This window comes from Opisthocomus hoazin, chromosome 15 (assembly GCF_030867145.1).
Source record: "Opisthocomus hoazin isolate bOpiHoa1 chromosome 15, bOpiHoa1.hap1, whole genome shotgun sequence".
In the NCBI taxonomy this organism is placed as follows: Eukaryota; Metazoa; Chordata; class Aves; order Opisthocomiformes; family Opisthocomidae; genus Opisthocomus; species Opisthocomus hoazin.
In genome coordinates this window covers 17,832,811-17,850,581 of record NC_134428.1, presented here as the reverse complement: position 1 = coordinate 17,850,581, position 17,771 = coordinate 17,832,811, and the positions used below count along the sequence as shown (strand labels likewise).

General features: G+C 42.4%; 1 protein-coding gene across 2 annotated transcripts in view; it reads right to left on the bottom strand.

Annotated features, from left to right (window-relative positions):
- Nucleotides 1–11,197, bottom strand: part of LMTK2 (lemur tyrosine kinase 2) — a 44,743-nt gene extending 33,546 nt beyond the window's left edge. Inside the window, exon 1 of one of the 2 annotated variants that reach the window (XM_075436349.1) lies at nucleotides 10,937–11,197. In XM_075436349.1, coding sequence (XP_075292464.1) covers nucleotides 10,937–11,084 — 148 coding nt within the window. In that variant the 5' untranslated portion in view covers nucleotides 11,085–11,197. The remainder of the gene's footprint in view (nucleotides 1–10,936) is intronic. The other variant, XM_075436350.1, reaches the window with a different exon arrangement.
- Nucleotides 11,198–17,771: the final 6,574 nt, after the last annotated feature.

Sequence of the window (17,771 nt, the reverse complement as noted above, 5' to 3'; positions counted from 1 at the left end):
CCTTTGAAAAGGCAGCTAAACATTAACAGATGATTAAATTGTAAGTCTTCTAAACTTCCAAAAGCACAAGGAAAATTTCACATACAAAGTTATAAAAAGGTGGTTTAATACAAGAAAAAGCACCAATTATCATGGGCAAGTTTCTGCAACACTTACAGAACTGCATTTCAGATGACTCATCCAAGGAAGAGCTACTCACTAAGAATTACAGAATCCATCTCTCTTTGGATAAACTTTGAAGTCTCTCACATAGTCATTAATAAGTAGTATTTTTAATTTGCACTTTTAAAAAATGAATTTAAAATTAAGTATAAAATTATGGCAAGCATTGGGCTACAATTTATTATAAGTGAAGTCATTTTAATAGCTTGCACTAATACATATTCAGTAATGGAAATCACTGATTAAGTATTGGAACTGGTGTTTGACAAAGTGCTGAAAAATCTGCTGCAGTGTAACCTCATTTGTGTTTTTCAACTATTTCCAGCCAATGATTAAGTCACTGGAGCTTAGCAAAATGACTCGGAACTGAAAAGGCTGGAGATGTTCAATACCTCCTTTTGTTTGTAAATTGTGAAAATATGAAGGAATGACAGCTATTTATTACAAGATCCTGACCAAAAAAGCAACCAGAAAGAAATCTGTTCAATTACACACAGAGAACCATTTTACATTGTTATTGCAGGAAACAGTTTTCTTTCATAAAGAAACTCTTAAAATATATTGAAAATGTAATTAATTTTAATTTAAATCTAGATTTTAAAAATCTGATAAATAAAATATATTGAAAATGTAATTAATTTTAATTTAAATCTAGATTTTAAAAATCTGATAAATATCACTCACAATCTCATAATGAATGCAGAAGTTAAGAATCTTAACATAATAGATTCTAAAAGTAGAGGAATTAATACATTTACTCAGCATATCATCTCGGTTTAAAAACCTACCATATTTAATGTAACCCTACACAGTAATGACATACTACATCTTAATATCTATCCAGAAGTCAGAATCTGTTCTTCAGGAAAGGAACTGCAAAACAGATCTGAAAAATACTACATGTAAAATGCCAACAATATAAGGATTCCTGTCAGTTAACACAACCAGTCTAGACTGCTTTGATCTGGTATATCCAAACCACTTAAGCAGCAGGAAGAGGCCTGGAATATATCACTACTATATTAAAATAAGCCGGAGATGCCGTGTGTCTGTGTTACTATATGTGTCACTGCTAGCTTAACACAACATCATGCTTTGCAAAGAACTCTGTGCTAGTAGATATTCCATCTTAAAATGGCATCTAGCTGATCCTAAATTATCTACATAGAAAATAAAGTCTTTTTTCAAAGCCTCACAGTATTAAATATTGATTCTATGCTGCTATTTACCCACTTTCAAAAAGTACATAAACAATTCAAAGCCCTGGCTGAGGGAGGTACTTCATTAACATCTATTGAAGCAGATTCTTCATCACCTCTGAAGAATGCCATCTCATAAGCAAGTTTTACATCGAAGGCTAAATTTGAGCACAGTACATCTGAAGTCAAACCTCGTGCGGAGGCAAGTACGTTAACATGCTCACTGAAAAAACAACGATGATAAATTATGCTGGCATTCTCAGGATCAAGTATAGACATGAGAACATGCACTTCAGTAGGTATTAGCATGTTTCAAGGGGGGGGAAAATGTTATTTTCATACACAGCATATTTCAAAGCAATTTATATAGGTCAGGACTCTCTATATCTTCCCAAGTTTCTTTCAGGTCTACTTTCTTCATAAGACAGTTCACTGACTACCAAGTGCAACAACTACACAAACAAAAGTTTGTTTCTCACTAGAACTTGTTTCCTTCTCTATTCCACTCCCCTGCCTGCCCACAATACTCTCAAATACCCACGTATGTCATCCACCCATGGCTTCCTTTGCTGCCCTTAAATAGGAGCAACAGGCACATCAGCTCACCAAAAGGCCCATCCATGTTCTCTCGCCAACCAGGAGCCACCACTGAGAACGACACAGGACTAGACATAACTGCCTGTCCACATGAGGGATGGCAGGCCTGCCCTGCTACTACTACCGGTTACGAAAGACCATGACACTTGAACTCCGGCTCTCTCGAATTCAGTTCAATGTGATTAAGCATGCTCGGGAACCTTCACGAAATTGGGCTAAAAAAAAATATGCATGACACCACACAGTTCTAAGCTTGGGGAAAAAAGAAAAGTAAATCTACAAGACAGACATTACTGAGTATACTAATAAAAGATATTCACTACTGCGATAAAGGCAGTGCAAGGCCCAGATAAATTAAGGATTATTAGGGCACAGTGAACTTCACGGAAGCATCTGATTTTAAGCTTTCAGCACAGTAGTTGCTACGCAACAACGGTCCCGCTGTACAAGCAAGAGCCTCTTTTCTTTCAAGAGCAGCTATATAAATGGCAGCTCTGCACTAATAGCTGTAACTATCTCCAGCTCAAACTGAGCATCACAGCAGTCACTTAAACGGTCTCTTGCACACCCTCAAATTATTAGATCATGAATTGACATGTTACCTTACAACACCAAGCTGGAACAGAGCAGCCTTTAAAATACTAACGAATGACCAAATCTAACTTTGCTCCCTAGCTATTTCCATGCTGCCTTTCATTAAGCAAAGCACAACATGCATTGCAGCTCCTGTATTTCACAAAAAACCTTCACGAGCATATTCCATTAGTTACTGCATTCCCATCATCTCAGCTTTTCCCCCACTATGCTCCACTTAACTGAGCCAAAAACCGGCATCATTTCTGAGACTAAGTTTCAGCTGAAATGCGCGCAGTAGCATCTTTTAGTTGTGCAATGCTGTATTACAATAGGCTGTATTAGAACTGCATTCAAATCGCCATCAACCTTCAACTAAGACAATACAAGCAAGCAAAAACTTAACACAAGTTTTAAAGGACTTATCTGCACTTCAGATACCCTTTAGAAAAAAAAAAAAAAGAGAATTTAGGATGAGCGGGGTACTCCGAATGCCAGTCAGCCCTCCGATTTGAATGACCATTACCAGTACAACAAGAAGAAACATTCCCAGGATTTCAAATGACTTTCATTGACTTGATGTCCCCAACACAATGCCAGCACCTTACTGAAATCTAAAACTGTTTCCAAATACCCAAAGTATTTCAAGCAGAGACTGGAAATGTTCCCTCATTGAGCAAACCCCTGAGAACACACATATAAAACACTCCTGAAGAGACTTCACTGAGGTTCTCAGTTTATACCAGAACTTTTCAGCTTACAGGTTTTTAGTACTTCTTGCCATTCAAAGAATACACAAATGTTTAGTTTTAAAACAATAAAAATAATCTGGAACAAACTACTGAAAGTTTTATTAGTTGTAAAGAGTTATTTCAAAAGCCTATCCTCTCATGACATTATTACTACCCTTAGATAATGCAAAGTTTGCATATCAGAAGTAACCTTCACCATGGATATTACAAACGTATCTTTATGCAAAAGCACTTTATAATTTGATTTTATTTTCCCCGTCTTCCTTACAACTATGGAAAAACCTAATTACTAGGTATAGTCTCAACTAAAAAACAGTTAAGGGCTTAAAACTATGGCTGTCCAAGTTACTTGCGCACACTTGTATTTAATCTTTCTGAATACAAGAAGCAGTAATTAACAGCTTGTCAATAAAACTGTTTCCTGCCTAAATCTGAATTCTGTTACATGGCCTAAATCAAAGTCTCACACTTAGAAAGATGGGAGTAAGATGACTTTCAGAGGTAGTGGGACAAAAAAAAGGGGGGGGGGGACACACACCACATATAGGTTACTCTGTTACTATATTCTTCTACATCGAAATTGAACCATTTCGCCTCTCTGCTCAACTTGCCCATTACAATCCCTGTCTTATCCTGGACCTCAATTATTTAAGTCTTCATGGGGAGGGTAGGTAGGATGAAATGCCAATACATGTGCACAGACAATTCTTGAAATCTGAAAAACCACCAGCTTTCCTTCTTTACAACAGTTAATCATCAGAAGTAAGGGTAACGAAGACAGCAAGTGGCAATTTTCTACAGTTTTTCCCCATGAAGCAGTAAAAAAAAAACTCTGACACTCCTCCAACCCACCTTGTGTTCCAGATACAGTTCTACAGTGACAAAAGCCAGCTGCATAGTTCAATGTGTTTTGTGCACATGTGACCCGGAAATCGTTACTGTCCTATGCAACAAGTTACAACACTTTCAAGAAGAAAATATTAGCTACTTCATATCACAACTGGATGTGTAATTGTGTGCCAACAATTCTTTGCAAGTTATCTCAGTCCTCCCACTTGTCCTTACAAAGTATACAAGAAATCTACCCTGCAATCTAAGCCAACACTTTTTCAAACTATTTTATTCCATGCTCCCCCTAAACACTTTTACAGTGTGCTTCAAATGAGCTTCTACAGAGCTTAAGTCCCCTTTATACATAAAAGTGGCACAGGTTACTTATCCCAAGGCAAAAACACCTGGGGCAATGCTGGATTCCATGTGGCACAGCACCCTCAGAACAACACAGCTCCAATCCTCACTTTTTCTGAATGCTTGTCCTGGGGCCTGAGTGTTGGCTGAGCAGTTAGTAACTAGTAAAACTGTGAGCTGGGGTTAGTTCTACTTTTCTGTCCTTATTCTATTACCCTGCAAGTCTTCCCAGTAATGTCAAAGAATTACTCACACAACAGCATACTGCTCAATTTTAATAAGGACTAAATATAGGCTAGTACTTCAAGTGTTTACAGAGTGAAGATCTGTTTGAAGTTTCAGTGTTAGATTCTCATGTTTGCACAAAGGCACCTTAACACAAGATAAAAAATACACATGTTTAATAATTACTTATCCTATGCCTTCACAGCAGTGTTTCTGGAAAACCTGGGTAGCATTATCTTGCAAAGCTACCACCTGATTCTTCAATGTGAATGTGTCTGTATATATAATTCTGTAGAGCACACTTTACTCAGTACTGCTAGATCTTAGTTTTGACAATTAATTCCTGCTCAAGTACAGTATGTTTTCATCTGCAATACCATTTCTCCAACAGTGAGCCACAGGAGTTGTATTTTTTTTTTTTTCAAACAGGGTAGACCACAATCCTTTAAATAAGCATGAGAAGATTACACATCACGGTATCTCACACCATCAGAAGTACCTGCAGCATGGAAATCAAACCACCAGTATTTCTTTCTCCCACCATTCGACAGGAATACAACTTACTAAGATATACAGGTTTTGAAGAGACTAATTTCTTTCTGTTTATGTGAAAGGAATCCATACCTACAACCCTCACGTGACGGGATTTTCTAGAATCTTGATTTTACAGTAGATCCATTTCCAAATCCAATGTACGACTGGGTTAAGAAACGTAGGACAGCAAGCAAGTAGCAGCATTTTGCCAAAAGAGCTTATTCAGCTGTATTCCTCATCCCTATTCACAGCCGAAGGATCCCTAGGAAGAAGAACGGGCCATAGGACGACTGACTGATTTTGGAGAACTGGATCTGGTCTACAGGCTGAAAGCTTAAAAGACAGCACTCTGACGTCTACTGCTAAAACTTTCCACACCTCTTTCATAACAAAGCAGTCTCAGGGTGCAAAGGTAGTCCTAAAAAAGTCAGGTCACTGTTAAGTCATTTCTTACCACTAAGGAAACTTTTGTAAGTGTAGCAGTGGTGGACAAGGTGTTACTTTGTACCAGCATTTCATACTGAAAGTGCCTCAAAAGACAATTCACCGACATAACTTGCTTCACACCATCACCTTGCCTAAGCTACACATGGTACAACACATTGCTACAGGTTGTGCTCGAACCACGTATGTAGACCAAACCAGCTATCCAGACACTTGTACATTTCTGATTATAAAAGTGTCTGCAAAATGTTTCTGCTATCACTGATATTGCTGAAGACCTTTCCTAACAGCAGTACAATCAAAACAAAGAGTTTATACAGAGCAGTAAATGCATCAAAGCTACTGCAAATTGTATCCAGAACCATATCAAGCTCCAGATACTAGATGCAGACACCAAACAGAATGGCAGACCCAAAATAAAATCTAAGGAAGACTCCAGTACTCCATGTGCTGCCCTCCTGCTGCAGAACTGGAGCATTGGGACTGAAACAGAGAACTATGATTTTTGCAGCCACAGGCATTATACTGACTGAGGGTGTCTCCACCCTGCGCAGGTGAACCACATGTGGATAGTGACTGAAACCAGACTACAACAAGTGTCCAGAGAATTACTTCTATTCAAATTTGTGTGACAGTTGTTTAGTAGCCCCCCCAAAATATAGCTTTGTCTTCCGTACTTTTCAAATCGAATGCTGGGTCTCACTATGTAACACAAACTCCTTTTTTTAAACAGGATCTGGGGGAAAATCAGAACTTAACTAATGGGCCCTTTCAAACCTATGACCTATACCTGATGCTATGACAACAAACCTTTACACCATCTCTGATCAGTGCTATCTTAATAATGCTGCAATGATACCTGAGGCATTATCAAATACACCCAAGCATTCAAGATGCGAGAACCTCAGAAAATTACCTCGTCTGTAAGGATGGCTTTAGTTGTAGCAAAGTCCAGACACTTTACAGCCAGAGGCACAAGCAGTAGACCAAGCCTGTGAACAAAGCCTTGCATGGACTATCCCTCCAGGCCAAAGAGTCAGGGTTGGCTCCTTACCTCAGAGCCACAAACTCACAGAGAGAAACAAAAGATAAAAGACAACAGCTCTAGCTCTACAATTATTAGGCGCCTGAGACAGAAGCTAGAGAAAGAAATATAGGAAGAAGTAAACAAGTTTAGTGCTTGAAAGGGGGAGGAAAGATAGACCTCTCCCAAGAAAACTATACCCCACTAATTAAAATCCCCACTTTACAAGCAAGATTTTTCTTAACTTCAAGCGATCGAGTCACTCGCTTGCATATGCGTAGAAAATTGCTTTTCTTTCCTGGGCAAGTGTCACATACATTTTACATTGTACCAAATCACAGGCCACAACCACAACTGGGCCCCCGTCTGACAGAACTCCAAGTGAAACATCAAGCCAAAGCAACTCAAAGGCAACAATTTTCCCAAGAACATATATATATGCTACAGAATTCAACAAATAAAAGAAGTGACTTAATCTCAAAGCTTTAACTTGTCATCTATGGCCAGCTGCCTATACTAGACACAGCTGCACAAACATCTCGATACTCTAGATGGATGTCTCCAGCTACTACGCACCCATTTCTAAGCATCTTTTCCTGGACTGGACATCACCAAGCTGACAAGCAAGGACTCACCACCACGACATTCAGCTGGTCCAGGAGGGAAGTCTCCAGAGTCAGGTTCTCAGCACAAACCAAGTGAGCATGTAGGCACCAGTCCAGCTGCCTCAATTCAACTGAACAGACTACGTAATTCACCACATTTGTAAAATTCAACACACTTGCCAAAAATGCTACCACATATTCAAGTTTTACAGGAAAAAAAGAGTATTTTTGAGTCCATATTACTTTGTAAGACTTTGTCAGTCTTTGCAAAGACTCGATATAGCACAGAGATGATAGAAATACTTTGTCTGGCATTACACATATACCCTTGATTCAGATTCTCAGCTTTCTTGGAGAGGCAGCCGAATTAAGGTCAATTATGGAAATCCATGTCAGAAGAACAGAAAGAGAGCCTGAATGTCAAGCTTTAGCGCAGTAAAGCAGATGTGTCCGATTATAATGCACTATGCTTGGCTGCAAAATACTGCTGCTAAAGAGTACCTCCCGAATGCCCTTACTTCAGCCACACAATACCGAAAGTGGAAGCCATCTTAGCCTGATGCATTTGAGTAAAACCACTAATACTCCGCAGGCTCAAAACAGCCACAGCACTTCATTCTATGAACTACTTCCCAGTAGACCTGCCCCCAGCTCTCACCTCCAGTATAAAGTGCAACCTTAAATTCAGAACCTTTGTAGTGTATATCAGTAGCCTCCTTTTCCATTCACAGAATAAAATAAATCTAAGTTGGTCAAAGCATTTTTAGCTAGTAGCATCTTCAACATCCTGTTTTTCGTACATTCTACCATAGTTGCTATGAACCCCACCAGGGGAATAGTTAAAGCATTTACCTCCTCTCCTCAGTGTTGAAAAGGAAAAAAAAACAAAAAATAGTTTAGAAGCATAACCTCCAAAATACAAGACAAATATAGAACATCTCATCAATGCACACCTTCATCTGCAAACACTATGAAGCCACACTTAAAAAGAGCGACCACCCTTCATCTCAGCCAAGGCCCTGGGAACTCGACAGTTCCCCAGCCATACAGTCTGGCGTATTTCCACAGCAGTTCCACAAAGTGGAGCATTTCAGGACAAGGGATCCAATCTTGTTGTGCTAGAACCTGCCCACCACCACTTCCTGCTTTCCAGCTTCCTCCTTAAAAGAGAAGTTAATTTATTACGGGTATATTCCATGAGCTATTCTGCAAAGGTCACTACAACAACTACAGACACCTTCCTTCTCTTTCTGTGGATTTTCACCTTTCCTGCAACAAACTCAGGGCAACACATGTTAAAATGCTTCTCCTTTGTCAAAGAAGCAAACCACCTCGCTAAGTGAAGAATTGTGGGATTCTGACATAACTCTGAAACCAGTTAGTAATAATTTTATGAAAAGCCCATTAAATTCTTCACAAGTTTACAACTCACAGGCATCAGACTGAGCATTACGGTGAACTGGAAAAACTGCTGTGGCCCAGAATGGAGACCATTAGCGACTGCCAGTCCCAATACAGGAAATTAAAGCAACTTGTCATGGGATATATGAGAAAGAAATTCACAACATGGCTGAAATTGTTTTTAAACACAGCTCATGATTCTTAATCCAGCAAAATAAAGTTACAGTTTTGTCTTCTAGATAGGTTATAAATTTGCCTAGTATGACAGAGAAGGTTCAGGACAAAACAGTGTCATTGTTATCCACTGGTACGCTCCTCAAAGGAAGAGGGAAAAAAAAAGTCCTTGTAGCTTTCTAACTGGTTACTGCTGTAGTGATGATACAGGACGTGTTGCAGACTAAGAATCTCTTGCACGCAAACCCATTTGCGCACATTACTTCATTCAGTAGGAAGTCTTCCCAGCACAAGTGATGCCAGTGAAACTGGAAAAGGTTCCTCTTGAGGCCTTAAAGGTTTAAGTACTAAATATCTGTTAATAAAATAACCCAAATACATTGCTGCTTACTACGTGGGCAAAGATACAGCAGAAAGCAGCAGTTTCATTTCCCAGAGTTCATTGGGTTTTCCACGACAGGATCTGGCATAGCTTGCTAAACTTCACACAACATCCCATGTATACACACTTTGGGCTAAAATTACAACCAAAGACAAGATACAAAATTACAACACCTCATTAGTTTTCTATTCACCCAATACTACAACATGGTAAGTACTCCATTTAGCAGTATTGCACTTCACATATCAGATTCAGCCTTAAAATAAATTAGAAACCCCACTTTAATACTTTCTCCTGCATTTTGTCCAATCATTTTTTCATTCTGAGAATGAAGCTTTTTACCTGTGTCACAGAAGTTATGTTTTGATCTCCCAGCTTTGTAAGGTACATAGCATAGTCCTGATCGCAAAGAGCAATTTTTATTTTAAGAAAAAGCAGAGAACGCTGAATGCAGACACTCTGATATCTACCTTTAAATAGAAAAATTAACTGCATTTCAGGAAAAGCAAGACAGAGGAAAGGCAGAAAAGACCTCCACACAGAACTGATTCTGCTATTTTACCTCATGGTTTGATGAGAAGCTAATACTCTTTGGACAAACTTCAAGTATTTCATAAATGAGAAAACTACCAATTAGTCTCAGAGGAAATACCGATTTGACTGGCAGTTTTCTCTTTTTCAGAAGTTTACTTTTACAGAAAGTAAGAAAAACCTCAAAGAAGGCCGAGAGTAACTTATGAACAATTCAGAAAAGTTCTTTGGAAGGAAAAAAATTGGGAAAGAGGTATAAGTCCAAAAATACAGGCAGCATGGGTTGCTCTCCCAATTTTGACACTTTCTGTGGAAGAGCAGCCAAATTACCTAACCTCTGTGCTTCAGACCTCTCCCTCCCCACTGTTCCCCCTCCTCCTCTCTGAACATATTGTCTGAGCTGCTCAATTCTTCACTGCTAGAAATGAAATCTCAGCACACATTCAAATCAAATCTAACCAAATTCAGTCCAAATACAACGTCATCTTTGCGAGTCCCAATGAAATACCAAAAAAAAACCAAATCGGAGATGGTTGTTACCCATCAGTACTAATAAATCTCTAATCAGTAACTCATATGATTGCGAGAACATATTTTTTTAGCTTGTGCTTTTAATACAAACAGGAAAATAGGCAAGAAAAGCGAAGCAAGTTAACGTTACCTAACGCAGGAGACAAATAAGTGTGAACTACGTGCCCATTGCGGGAGGCTCGGACGGGGGGGCCGGGGGCAATCCGACTAATCGGGCCGGGAAGGAGGGAAGCGCCGTGTGCCCTGAAGAGCCCCCAGGACTCACAGTCCTCAAGCAAAGGAAAAACCCCGCCGAGGTCGGCACGGGCTGGCACAGCCGCCGGCCGCTGCAGAGAGCGGGTGTGCGGGTGAGCACGGAGCGAGCGACCGCGCACGTAGCTCAACCGGGGAGACCGAGCCGCCCACCGCGGCTGCCGCCCCACGCCGCCCGCCCGAGCCGCGACCCCCCGGACGGGAGCCCCATCCGCCCGCCCTACCCCTCCCGACGCTCCGCCGAGCCCTGCCCGCAGCACGGGGGAGGGACGGGGCTTGCAAACCCGCAGTCCCCCCGCTCCACCGCCGTAGGCCCCACCGCGGAGCCGCCCGCCCGACCCCGCTTCACCCCGCCGCCTCACCTGCACCTGCTCGCGGAAGCGGAGCCGCCCCGCCGCTCCCCAAGAGCAGCCACAGCAGGAGGGCGAGCCCGAGCGGGCGCCGGGCTCCGAGGGGCAGCGGGCCGCCCCCCCGCCGCCCGGCGCCGCCGAGCCCCCCGCGCTGCTGCATGCCCTCCGCTCCCGGCGCCCAGCGAGGAGCTCGAGGTTCTCAGCGTCTCCGGCAAGTCCCCGCGGCAGCCGCTGACCCCCGCCCCCGCGGCGCAGCCGCCCGCGGCATCGGACCCCGCGGCCCCGCTCCCCTCACAAAACCCCGCCGGCCCCCACAGACGCTGCTGCCGCCGCCATCTTCCGGGCTACCTGACCGGGAGGGGGCGGAGCGCGCTGCTGATTGATGGCCCAATGCGCCAATCAGCCCGCGCCTCACGCTCACGAGGCGGGATCACTGGCTGGGACGGGGCTAATCCATGATTGACCAGCAGATCAGCCAGTCGCTCCGCACAAGGCGAGCTAGGGCGAGCGAAGGCTGCGGCGCGAGAACGGCGCCGCGCGTCTGCCAATCAAGCCGCATTCCGGGCGACGGGTGCGGGGGGGCGGAGTTCCCCTTGGATTGAAGGCGCGCTCCGCCAACCGGCTCGCGGCACCGTGCCCGAGGGCGGGAGCAGGAGGAGGGGTTTCGCTGAGGCCGTGAGCAGGACACGCGGGAGGAGCGGGAACAGCGCCGCCTGGGGCCCTCGCGCGCAGTGTCGGCGGGTGGGTCGCCGAGCGCCCGCTGGGCTCCCCCCCAGCGGCCGGGTCCTGGCGGGCCGCTCCGCGGGAAGCACCGCACAACGCAGTGCCCTCGCGGCGTCCCGCTCCGCCAGGCCGCGCTGGAGCTGGGCCCTGCCCCGGGTGGCGGCCCAGCTCTCCGCCGGGGCGATCCGTGCCCGGCTGCCCGCGCCGCTCGAGGGGAGCAGCCCCGGAACCTCCGGCCGAGCTTCCCCTGAGGCGCCAGGGCGGGGAGCGGGCCCGGGGTCCCGCCGCTGGGCTCCTCCCGCCGCCCTCGGCCCCGAGCTCCTCGCGGGAGGGGGTGGGCAGCACTGCCCCCGCGGGCTCCCCGGGGCTGGAGGTGACCTGGCCACGGTACCGACGCGGGCGGGACTCGGGCAGAATCATTATCCCGGTTTAGGCGCCGGTTTGTAGCTCGGCTGAATTCAGAGGAGGTGAAAAGGAGGTGGCAGTTTTCAGCAGCACAAAGGGAAGCGTTAATCCTAAGCAATCAGGGGCTCTGTCTAGGAGGAAACAGGGACCCACGCGACCAACCAACTAGATTTCCATTTTCCAAATAATTTAGCAAAAAGGTTAATTATGTCAGGATTACATAATGACTTTGGGAGCACAGATCATCCAAGGAAATGTACCACGAGTGCACCCCTGGGACTTCATGCACGGAAAGTTCTGTGCTCGAAGTAGTATTTGGAACACAGTGTCCAGTAAGGCACAACATAACCCTAAATCACTCTCTGTCGCTAACAATTTTTTCTAGGGTAATTTTCATCCTACCACGGGGATGTACTTCAGATCAAACTACTTTCATAGAACCACAAAATGCCTTGGGTTGGAAGGGACCTTCAGAGGCCATCTAGCCCAAACCCCTGCAGTGAGCAGGGACATCTTCAACAGACCAGGCTGCTCAGAGCCCCGTCCAGCCCGGCCTTGGATGTTCCCAGGGATGGGGCATCGACAACCTCTGGGCAACCTGTGCCAGTGTTTCACCACCCTCATGGTAAAAAATTTCTTCCTTATATCCAGTCTAAATCTGCCCTCCCTTAGTTTAACACCATTGCTCCTTGTTCTGTCACAACAGGCCTTGCTAAAAAGATTGTCCCCACCTTTCCTATAGGCCCCCTTTAAGTACTGCAGTAAGGTCTTCCCGCAGCCTTCTCTTCCTCAGGCTGAACAGCCCCAGCTCTCCCAGCCTTTCCTCACAGGAGAGGTGTTCCAGCCCTCGGATCATGGCTGTGGCCTCTTCTGGCCCCACTCCAACAGCTCCAGGTCTGTCCTGTGCTGAAGGCTCCAGAGCTGGACGCAGGACTCCCAGGGGGGTCTCAGCAGAGCAGAGCAAAGGGGCAGAACCCCCTCCCTCGCCCTGTGCCCACGCTGCTGGGGATGCAGCCCAGGGCACAGTTGGCTTTCTGGGCTGCCAGTGCACATTGGTGGCTCATGTCCAGCTTCTTGCCCATCAGCACCCCGAAGTCCAAGACTTTGCTGTTATCAGGTCTGTGCCTACCCCCAGATACCCTCCCTCTGGCTTGCAGACACTAATTGTACTACCAAATGACCCATATTTTTTTAAATATTCTGAATAGTTTTTCTTCTAAAGGAAATATTTCACTTTAATAATGATATGGAAGACAATCTCCTCTTGTTTTGTTAGTAAACTATTATTAATGCATTATGCTGTTTATCGTGAATTAATTTTTAAAAGCAGTATAAAACACTAAACAGTCCCAAAGTGCTCCATGTCTGTCTGTAGATTTTATAGACTGGGAAGGCAAAATACAGTCCTTTCCCTTTAAAATCAGTGATATGTAATACACAATATGTCACACCTTTTTTTGTTTTTTCCCCATGTACACACAGCCACCATCTCAGTTTATATAGCTCTGTACTGATGTAAAACTAGTGCTGGTGTATACTAGTCCCTGTGTATACTATAAAAATCCAGTAGAAACTTCACGGTTGGTCCTTTATTCTTCACTGTATCAAATCTCCCTCTGCTGAGTACGGACATCAGGGCTGGGGCCTCTGGATGTGGACATTAGAGCCACATTTTTTTAATTTTAATGATGATTATTGAAACTACACCGCACTTCTGTGGTATAACTGCATGGGCAAACCCAGTGTACCTATCCCTGCAGTGTCCAGGGTCTAAGGCACTTCTGAGATCCATCGCTGACTTCATGCAAACTCCATACATAAATAATTCTGAGGTTCAGAGCAGCTACAAAGTTTGAAACTTCATCTGTAGCCTATCAGCAGGTTTACAATGCAAGGGTGTTCTCACTTCAGTCGTGAAAACAATTCATTGCATTTTAAAGCCAGCAGACTGCTTTATTTCCTAACTCACCCTATCATAATTGAATGTTAGGCCTTTGATGTAATTTGCTGATAAAACATCATGATGTAATATCATCTGGGAAATTATGGCAGCGTATCATTAACAGGACTTGTCAGAGCACTATTCTATAATGATGGCACACTTAAGGTTAGCTGTGAATTAGTCACTGGTAGAAGCTAAATAACCAAACCTTCCAAGCCTTTGTTCTACATGTTAGTCACAGTTACTCCCTATCTTCAAATACACCATGAACACCACAAAAAAACAAACGTGGAAAGCCTAATCTCCTATCTGCCCTCATCAGGAATGTTACCATTCACCCATTTACAATTTCTGCAGCTAAATATTTGTAGTAACTATATGAGACTAATGGGATGAGCAACCTAATATCAAGTAATCCAAAAGGTACTTAAAAAAGAAAATATATTTACTTAAACAAAACCCTTCCTGTACACAAAATGGGATGTATTACCACATATCACAGCCTCATGTTTCTTGATTATGCGCTGTTATCATTGCCAAATTACTGAAGCTGCTGTTCCCTGTGGGAGGTGTTAAAACCTTTTTTTAGAGACAGATAATTGGATCAACTAAAGGATATTGCTAGTTTTATTTTCAGTTGGTTTTCTTCAATATTTTTGATAGCATTATTGGTTTCTACGCCACTGAAAACTGCACCATGCTAGACTGAAAGACACATCTGGAGTGACAGATCTGTATCTTAAAGCTTCCTATAGGACCTTTCACCAAAATTTTAAGAGAAAAATTATGTGTGTCTTTTCTCACTAAATGTATAGGAGATATAACTAAGTAATTTCCATTAACACAAAAGGAGATGCAAAATGACAACTTCTGTGTAAAGAAGCTGTCGTAAAACTTTCATAGCTCCATTCAAAATTCCTTGCCATCCTCTCCTATTTACTTTTAGCAAATGCTAAACTGTGTGCTCTATTAAATTTTGCTCCAGATGCAGCAAAGCAGTACTGAATATAGTGAGAAACTATTTAACCAAATGAATGTCTAAGGCAGGACTGGTCTAAATACACATTATACGCCTGTCAAGGGCGGGGAAAAAGCAAACCAGAAAGCATATTCTCACAAACAGACCGAGTAAGACACAACAGATCAAACAATGAGGTTTCAATTCAGCCTTTCCTCATGCAATATTTTCATTAAGGCAATAGCTGTGGAAGCTGCTCAGCAACTCTCAAAAACTTGTGCTGAGACTACTCAAATAAGCAAGTGCTACTGCTTAAGGCTTCATGTGTTTTTACACTGTAGGTTAAGACGACAAGAACAGCACTTCTTCAAAGGAACAGTTCGGAACATTTGAGCCTAAGTGTAAGGGTTCAGTAAAACTACCTACAAGTTATGGAACCAGTGCTTTTTGGAAAACAAACTAACAATCTACAGGCTGCAGTGAATGGTCCTGTAATTAGCCATGTGTAAATAAGTAACTTGCTGGTGTAACCTCTGTTCACACAAGCTTGCCAAAGAGCACTGTGTGTTTCTGGACCTCTAGATTAGCAGGATTCTCTGCATCACAAATCGTCTCAATAAAGGAAGGCAAACACTTGAGCAGATGATAAAATATGATTTGCATAGCTCTCTAAAAAGTAATTCTAATACTAAATTTTGATAAATACTATATATCACCACTTGAATGTATCACCTGTTGAAAGAGAAAATTGAGTTAAAGCTGTGTTTTGAGTCCTATCAAACAAGGTATTCTTGATCAACCTGCCTATTAATGTAATACTTTCCATTTCTATACCACTTTATACCTAACTTTATAAAAAATAATTAAGAAATACTGTCATACAAGTACTAGTTCTTATTATCATTGAGCAAGCTGAAGCTCAGGGAAGATTAAAGGACAATTTTTTACATATGTAGACACTCACCGCTCATTTTAAATATCTTTAATAACCTGATCCTAAGTAACTGCTCCAAATTAAACCAGAAATTATCCTAGATCACTTGCATTCACCTTCAACAGTCTCTCATTGGCTTCCACACTTAGTTTTAGTAAAAGTATAAGTAAAGACTTCAGGCTAAGGACCACTCTATGGAGGGGGGGGGAAGCTCATCCCAAGCTGGAAATAATTTGCAATACTGCCCAAAGGAATTTTTAAAAGAAGCACTTAGATTTAGAGGCCAGATCCAGAAAGCGATAAATAAAACAGAGTAACCAAGCTGCTAACATAGAGACAACTGGTATTCTTGATGCTTTCAGCTAAAGTGCACACTGGGAAGAAAACCACAAGGATTCAAGACTTAAAGCAAGGTGCAGTTCACTGAGCACTGTAAGGGAGGAAAGGATCTAGCTTGTACTGAAATGTTGATGCTTTGCAATCTTGCTTATTCTTCTTATATTAATGAATGCTGCCTTCCAGAGCACTGAAATGTCAACATGACCAATTAGGCAGAGAAGAATTGAGGTGAATCAAGACAAATTAAGCAGGATCAGGAACAACCTTGCCAATTGAGCAAGGAGCACAAACCAATATATCCAGCACATGTAGACTGGAAAGCGTAATTTGATACTTTCATTTACTTTTAATAGTTATGGGTTCAAAAGACAAAATTCAGAACAAGAATCATTTATCAAAAGTAGTAATGGGACATAAATTTCTGTACTATTTGGTAATCAGAATGGAAAGATGTATGAAATATCTCCACGAAAATTTGTTACAGAGAAAGCAATGAAAACCAACGAGCAGAGCTTACGCTGCAGACAAGCAACAATTTGCTAAAACCAAACTGCAGACACATTTGAAAAAACCTTGGCACTATTAAGGACAGTGTCATATTTTAAAAGTTTACTTATTAATTTTAACTGGTTACTTACAAAAACAGACCTGAAATACATAGCTTATTTTCCTTGTCCTTGCAGTCTGAGAGTCTAAAGGTCATCTAAGAATCGAAGACCTCCTATCTCCACAATCCCTTCCTCATCTTTTTAACAAAACTAATCCAACAGAAGGAGGTTTACAAAATTATTTTAAAAAGTTTGGAGTCTTACAGGTGAAGTTGCTTTGCTGGTAGAATTATAAAATAGGGACAGATAAAAAGATAGTGAAAATTTAAGCAAAGATCATACTTACTGCAACTGTTTTTTTCATCTCCAATACTAACAACTTAACGAGCTCAACTCGCCGTGCAGGATACTCTTTTTCCCTCCTTGTTACAGCACCATAGGAGTATTGCATGTCCTTTAATTCTGCAGTATATTGTTTTGGCAATATCCTACAAAGGAGTGGGGCTGCTTATGTGATTGATGTTACTCATGTGTGCCAGTGTATGTACAAATATGTCTCATAGTTTTACTGATTAACTCTAGGAAAATACAGGGAATGATCCCATCTTGTCTGAGTAGCAGCTACCCGAGCACAAAAGACATTTCTCAAAAAGCTCACATCTCTGCTACTTTTCAAAGATTTGACTAAACCAAAAAGGTCTAATGTCATTCAACAGATCTCAGTAGTTGTAATTTTCTTCTCCAACATAGGAAAGGAAAAATTTGTCCAAATAAAAAATATATTTATCTTTATGGAGAACCGGTGTTTTCTTTTGCTATCAAAGCAATGTAGAAACCAAGAAATATACCTCAGCAGGATGCTTATGGTATATCAGACAACACAGAATCTAAAAGACTTCTGAACAGTACCAAGGTGTTTGATGATAAATTGCTGACTACTTATGAATCTCATGAATCACCTCTATATACACTGAGTAACTGTGAAGAAGTGGTGGCTG